This window comes from Rhea americana, unplaced genomic scaffold (assembly GCF_003343005.1).
Source record: "Rhea americana isolate MKP2758 unplaced genomic scaffold, rheAme1 scaffold_134, whole genome shotgun sequence".
Lineage (NCBI taxonomy): Eukaryota > Metazoa > Chordata > Aves > Rheiformes > Rheidae > Rhea > Rhea americana.
In genome coordinates this window covers 599572-607429 of record NW_028185417.1, presented here as the reverse complement: position 1 = coordinate 607429, position 7858 = coordinate 599572, and the positions used below count along the sequence as shown (strand labels likewise).

Sequence of the window (7858 nt, the reverse complement as noted above, 5' to 3'; positions counted from 1 at the left end):
CAAACAAAAAACCCCCTCCACACCAAAGAAACCCCACCACTCAAATATAAACGAATTAATAGGTGGAAACATTGAATCCTAGGCCAAAACACATGTGGAGAAGGATCTTCTGAAATATCTTTTCCAAAAATGCATGCTATTTCAACTATAAATTCCAATTCAACAACGTAAGACAGCTGTGTTCACTGCCTTCCATAAAATACCTCCTGCAGCTGCCAGTGGTGTTCAGAAAAAGGGTATTTACTCCACTCTAACAAAACTGTTGTTATAGTTAAGACTATTGCTTCACAATAAGCAAGGTGAAGGCTAACAAAATATGGGCCCTTCATCTATCAACTATCGCTACTCCCTCTTACCGCTTAATCGTCGTTCCTTGCTACCACTGCCTMCTGGATCTAAGCTCTGTGCCCGCCTCTTGTACACATCTTCTTTTATGCTATCACTGTGAATGGCAACTAGAGCACTGTCTGTCAATCCCCATAATCCGTAAAGATCAAATGCAGTAACATATTTTAACCTATGTGTAAGATCTTTTTGCTTTGAGTGCCAAGTATTACCTTCAACATATATATTAGTAACTTAACCATTTGCATTATATTTTCAAAYGCAAATCCAACAGAAAAATATCCATTAGCTACCTGTTCATATGATCACAAGGCTAGGGAAAAAAAAAGATAGTAATCCAGTGTTACTCGTTTAGGATTTTTTAAAAATCTCCAATCATCAAAACCTGCATCCAATAAAATTAGGTAAATCCTGTAGATAAACTCTTGAAGTAAGTGGAAAGCCAATGGTAAATTGTAATATACCTGTACTCGCCATTTTGTAGAAATGGTAGCTTACTAGCCAGAAGCATGAGAGTGCAAGGAGTGGGCTGCTACAAGGACTATGCATTTATCATGGGATAAATCTGACACCACATCGTGGTGAAAACTGCCTGATTTCATCTCAGTTCCTCAAAATTTTAAGAATTCTCAAAAAAAAAAAAAAGTTTCCATTTGTTCAGTAGAACTGGCAACAAGAGATGAAGACAAGAACTAGTGCAGAAACAGMTAAGGACCTGCTTACTCTTTTGCAGAACACTCACTCTATAGAGAGTAGAAGCAGCTGTTGAGTAAGGTTTAAAAAAGTACCTAGTTGATCACTGCTGCTATCAGCGCTCCCAAAGAAATACTGCATACAAACAGCAAAAAAAAAANAAAAAAAAAAATCCAAAGAAGTCAAAAAAGAGAAGGAAAGAAATACACATGCAATTCATGAAAAGTTGTGATAAAGGAACTGAGACTAATACCACTCATTGCCTTCAAAGCCAAACTAGCCAAACTCTGAATACACAAATTAACACACAATTATATACCATTGGCCTTACCATGAAGTTACACCAGCGTTTGCTGAGSTCAGGAATGCAGAATCTAAAGAATGATGGATCAACCATTCAGGAAGTAAAACTCCCAGTGGCTGTCCAGAGATGGACCAGTTTTACAGAGAAGAAAAAAAGTGGGCTTCCTCTCAAGTRAAAAGGACTCTCATGAAAATGATCAAACATCTAGTCCATAGTTTAAGGCCTGCTTTCTCAAATGCTTTTGTTCTTTCTTGTATAAGAAAGCCATTTTGATTACTAAAATCCACTCTTACAACTGCCAGAAGAAAACAGACTGCTCATAGCAGGACGAGACTGAAATAAAAATTGTTAAGAAAATCTCAAGTAGTTTGCAAAAGTCTCAGGAAGTATATGGCAAACAAAGGACCAGAGGTCACGAGAGTTCAGAACTGCATTTGTGTTAAACTGCAATATGATTCACTGTTCTATAAATGAGTAGCAAGCAGGACCGATACTTTAACTACCAAATAATGACTCAAAAGCATTAACAGAATCCAGAGATTTACATTATCCTCCCAAGTAACCAGGTATCTAATTCAGATAGAGTTTAAGAACTAATTTAGAGTGTGTGTACAAAAAACAGAAAAATAATCAATCTCTGTCCTATACTACTTCACAAAGGAAATAAGGACTAATTATCAAAACCAGAGCAAGATATGCACAGAAGAAAACTAGCATTTTGGCCCTTTAACAGATCCTTGCATGATCATATATTTACAAAGGTAAAACACAAAATTCTGCATCTGGAGAAAAGCAAAAGTCAAATCAGTCTGCGAGAATGGGATACTAAAACTGTAAATATTTATTCAGCACACATGGWAACGTTTAGCCAGATGAGTATCAATGTCATATTTACTATTTCCTGATGAGAAAACTGCTTTCTTTTYCTATGTCTTTTTAACAAAAGGCAAATAGTTGAGAGCCACCACAGTTCAACTCATTCTGGGAAGCAGCAGGGTAAAACATTTAAATTTCACTGATACTGCTCCTCATATTCCTGACAACGAAAATGAAAATAATTAACTAAATGATTAAATGAAATGATTAAGTGAAATTAATCAAGAAAGCTTCAAATGTATCATAGTTATAGAATCCTTTAAAATAGCCAGAGGATGTGAAAGAAGGGTACTCTTTTTCACCACCAAAACTAGTAACAAGAGAGATGAGAAAAGAGACACATTATCTCATTTTCTCAGCACCTAGAAAAAAGTTCTGCAGATGTTTTAGGTACATCATCCAAGRTGAAACTCTATTTAGCATCTCTATGATGCTAAACTAGCATGAATTTTAGCATCACCTGGCCTTCTTTTGTGAAAAAGAAACTGCCTGTCTTTTAAAATACACTAGTAAAACAGAATATTCTAAAACAAAGTCATTGATATACTTTTCTATACTTGTGTGTCTCCATACTCCAATGTTGCATAACTAAAATGTGGGTTATTTTCAAATATCATAGTTCTGAAATAGTAGCTGATGAACTCTTCCCCATCACCAGTTAAAATACATCTCCTAAAGAAACATTATGATAAAGGTGATCAACCGGCAATTAACTGCAAATAGAGTATACAGGCAACCAGCAAATGATCACTGACTAGCAAGTTATGTCCATATCACTTATAAATTTGAGTAGTACCAGTTAACTTTAAATTAACAATGATTATTTTATCACATCCTAGCATTTTTTGTGGCTCTCTCACAACTTTTCTCCACAACAAAAGCTCATTGTGACTCCACTTTATGATGACCTATGTGAGGACAACCACTGCTGGTAACAGCTGAACCCCAGTCTAGCAATTCTGTGAAACAGTTTTAATTATGGCTCTCACAACTTAGAATACCTTTAGACTAAACGGACAAAGTTTCCACGATTTGTCCAAAGTGAACACAGCTTATGTTTTTTTCTTTTTTAACATAAATAGCATGCAAAAAAACAGTAAGGGCATCATCACAGACTGCAAGGCTTAAAGAAGTCAGTAGCCATGTGCCTGTATGTGACTGAATAACAAATATTAAATCCACAGAAACAACTGTGTTGAATTCAACTAGATCAATGTATTACTATTGGAAAATTTTGAAAGAAATAACCATGTAAGCTGACTTTGTTCTTTAAAATTAAATTAATTTCAATATACTTCAATATTTCTGTTATCCAATATTTAAAGATATAGGTAATATGACTAATAAAAAAAATTACCTCAAAAATTCAGTTTATATTGTATTTAACACCAATCTGTTATCTCCATTTTTCCTGAACTGAATTGTAATCCAACACACTTTTATTCTACAGATGTGAATCAAAATAAATCCACAAAAAGAAACATACGTGCTTTCAGAGTTAAARAGTTTGTTGGTCTCCTTTCATGCTTGTCTGTACACATTCTTCACATAATAAAGGGAAAAATAKTTTGGAAATACATAGTAATCACTGCAAAAAGCAGAAGTACTACAAGAAAACTTTGGGGAACACAGCAYACAAAACAATTTTTCATTTTCAAGCACAGCACCCGAAACCAATTTTAGAATGGCTAGATGTCAGGCCAACAGCAACTCTTTATTACCGAACCAACTCTGCAACATTCTATAACCAACTGTACCGCACTTTAATTATTTAAGAAAGTTTGCAAATATATCATTATTATCTGAGTGCTGGAACTGCRTCAGCATGTGTGCTTGCCTCTAGTCTATTTCAATTCATTTTTAACAAAATACTTTTTAAAGAATGTATAAAGAGCATCTCAGATGTTTTGTTCTGTCAAGATCTGTTCTTGAGTTTGACTTGGTGCTTTTCAGTAAAATTTCAGAGCCTGAATTGAGACCTGGAGTAAAATAGTTCTGCGATGGTTAGCAGGCACAACGTCAACTATAGCAGATGACAACTGTGCAGCATGAAACCGTGACAATTAACTCAAAAGTACATTAGATCACCTATACAATACTGTATTTCTCTGTTCAACTGTTAAGCATTTTTAATCAAATAGTAAGATTACTACTACTACTCCAATAAAATTACTACTACTACCCAACAATAATACTAGGCATGTTTTATTTGTGAGTATGATTTCTTATGTTTGAGTTTATCCTTCCTAGAACTGAAAATGTCAGGGATAATTCTCTACATACAATTAGGTACAACATTRACAATGCCAAGTAGCATCACTAGTTATGGAACAACTTCTCACAATAACAGGCGTTATTTCCAGGAATCAGAGAAAGAAAAAGACTATCATACTTGAAATATTTATTTCTAATCAAATTAATGACAAGCCCATACTAATCGCTTCAACGATGACTGTCAYATAGGATAGGTATAAGAGAGGATCTTGCTCAGCTTACACATACATTTGAAGTAAGCCATACTACACAGCTGGGCAGCTGTCTATTTTAGTTTCACTGCAGGACCCAAACACAATTCCCTCCTTGAAAACAAACAAAAAAAAACCTAAAAGTTCCCAACCCGCAGAGTTAAATGTTTAAATGTATYCCGAATGTTTGTCACCTGGATTTTACCAGTAAGTTATGTAAACTGTTGTAAAATTATTAACTGAATCTAAACTGCATAAGAGAAAGTATGGTAAAAGTTTTTCTACAAATTTAGCCTAAGTCATCAACTGCTAAATTTAGTTCGCGTCTATTTTCAAAACTCAAAATTCATTTCTGGAGTTTAATATGACCTTAAAACAACATAAAAAAGGATAAGGGATTATAAAAGTGGAGTAAAAGTGGAGTATAGTACTGAGTACAAYGTATGGACTCATATAGTTCAGCTATTTTAAATGTTTATTAATCATTTCACAGTTCTAAATGCAACATATGTATAGGTCAGTTAGAGACAACCATGACAAGTCAGTTTGAAAACAAGTTCAGCATTGCGTACTGGGTTAGACTGGCTAGCAATTATATTTAGGATTCTCAAAATGTACAAGTTTTGTACTGCTTACTTCCAGGATGAGGGTGAGGGTTATAGCATCTTTAAAATCAGTGTAGCCTAGCATGCAAATACAGAGACACAGGTCAAAACAAAACAGAAAGATAAGCAATAAAGTTAAGTCTATTCACAGATGATTTCACGCCAGAGGAAAAGAGCTGTTTAAAATATCATAACCTGATCTTCCATATTTGTTTTTCCTTTAACCCAAAGTCTACTCTTTTTCATGCATTTCAAAGATTCAAGCCRTGACTGAACAGCTCTACTTGTTCAGTACAGCTCTCAGCTTAAATCTCCAAAGTTAATTATTTTGACAGCCCCTATACCTGAGTGCTCAGAAAGTCAGACATATTTTTTTTTCAGTATGGAACTGAAGACTTTTGCTTACACAAGTAGGTGTATATGAGAAAAAGATTCTGAAGTGCTTATGCTCTTTTATTCCTGTGATCCTTTGTCCATACTCTTAAAAACATGTCACCTAAGTTAACTAAAAARATAAAATAGAGCAAAAACAGTTTCTAGTACTTATTTTTCTTCCAGTGGCCACAGTACGATTTCTTCTACTTAAAAGTTCRAATTGCATAACATGCAGTACCTGGAATTGCACAGACCACCCATACATCCATTATGGCTGCTTAAACTCCTCTGTTATCAGAAAGTATTTGTGCATTTAAAAAGCCTATCTTATTCTGGCTTGTAGAAACAGCATAATTAGCACATCATTCTACTACAAATCACATTAACGTTATTAAAAAAAAAAGAAAAACAGCACTGGTGTACTCAGGTAATTGAAACCATGCCATTTCCACACGCAGGGCAAAGAAARGGCAATGTGGGATCTCTAACATGTAAGCTGTCTGAAAAGCGTACATTGTAACCAGAGCTGATGCTTCAGATCTGTAATGTAAGTCTGTTTTTTTAAAGACTAACCACCTTTTATACAGAAATGAATTTATTTTCCTTGTTTTCATAYTAACTTTCAAAAATAAGCAATAAACAATTCCTGCAATACTGAGGAACAAAACAAAGTTATGACAAGAACTATCTTGCAATAAAAGTAACACAAACTATTGGTATAAAGAATGAACCAACTTCTGTATCAACATCTGAGCTTGTTAGTGCATCTCTATAGGTCTTTTATACCATTCTCAAGTGAGTGTTTTGGTGCAGCACATAAATTCTAAGTAACAGGTATGGAATGTYTGCTTTTATCCTGACTGTTAAATATACTATTTTCAATCACTAAGATGAGTTTCAAGGCCTTTACATCTCCATCCTGGATTAAAAAAATAGCTTCATGAGGCATTAAAGCATGCATTGCGGGTTGCAGGCTTACATTTAACAAGAGGGGTGGCAGAAAAGGTGAGCGGTTCGGGAAAAGAGCACAAGTCCCACGTCTGGGAAACCAGGAAATACTCCCATCGCCTAGTGCAACCTCYTCGAGCCCGCTACACGGAGCTGGCTGGGCATCGCCAACCTCACTGCAAGCCAGGCACAGGAAAGAGGCCTCCTCCACTTCATCCTCCTCCCCTCATCCCGCCGCCAGATCTATTCTTCTTCATTCAGCCTCCCGCAGCCGAAGAGTGGCGGCGACCAAAGCCCCSGCCGCTGYCCCCGTCACGCTTCGCGGGGCCTGTGACAACAGCCCGCTCCCGCCCGCCTGCCGGCGGGGCAGCAACCCCCGGKGGTTGCTGCCTGCGGGGAGCGGCCACCACCCGCCACCCCTCCCCAGGAGGAGGCCGCTGCCCGGCGGCCCTGCCCCGCCATGCCGAGGCGGCGGCCCGCGGCCGGGCGGCCCGCGGTTGCCGCCCCCTCCGCGGGCGAGTAGGGAGGGCGCCGGGGCGCCGCCCGCTCCCCGACCCTGAGGGGCAGCGGAGGGGAGGGGGCTACACACCTCGCTGTTAAAGGCTTTCACGGCCTCCATGTCGCGGCAGAGGCGGGAGCCGGGCGGCCTCTCTCCGCTGATGGCGGCTGCGCCGCGCCGCGGCCGGGAGGGGGCTGGTCTCGGTCTGTGTGTGCGTGTGCGTCTCCCTCAGGGGCCGCCAGGCCTCCTCGCCATGGCGAGTGGCGCAGGGGGCGGGCGCGGAGGGACGCGGGCCCCGCTCGTTTCCGTCTCCTCCCGGCAGCGCGCGGCCTCCTCGCCCCGCTTCCCGCCCGGCGGCGCCGACGTCCCCTCCCCCGCTCGGCCGCGCAGGGAGGAGAAGGAGGAACAACGCGCAGCGGCTGCGGCGCGGGCGCCAATATGGCGGACACGCGGGGGCTCCTCGCAGCGCAGCTCCGAGAAGAGCCGAGAGCGGCGGCGGCTAGAGCGCCGCCTGCCGGGGCAGTGCCCGCCCGCCCGCACCATAGAGGCGCTGCCCGGATGTCGGCCCCGGCCCGTTCCTCCCTCCTGGGCGTCCGGCGCGCCCGCCCGCTTCGGCGACAGCGCCCCCCGGCGGTGCGGAGCAGGCTGGGGGAGGGGCGGCGGGCGGGCGAGGGAGGGAGGGAGGCGGTGCTGCCGTGCGTTAACGGTTGCGGCGCTGCGTCCCCGCCTGCAGGGCTGCCGCTGGGAG

General features: G+C 40.7%; 1 protein-coding gene across 3 annotated transcripts in view; it reads right to left on the bottom strand.

The window, feature by feature from the left end:
- The window catches only part of SCAF8 (SR-related CTD associated factor 8), a 95920-nt gene extending 88337 nt beyond the window's left edge, over positions 1-7583 (bottom strand). For all 3 annotated transcript variants that reach the window (XM_085297982.1, XM_085297981.1, XM_085297983.1), the window contains exon 1: positions 7201-7583. In XM_085297982.1, the coding sequence (XP_085154108.1) occupies positions 7201-7230 (30 nt within the window). In that variant the 5' untranslated portion in view covers positions 7231-7583. The remainder of the gene's footprint in view (positions 1-7200) is intronic.
- Between the last annotated feature and the right edge of the window lie 275 nt (positions 7584-7858).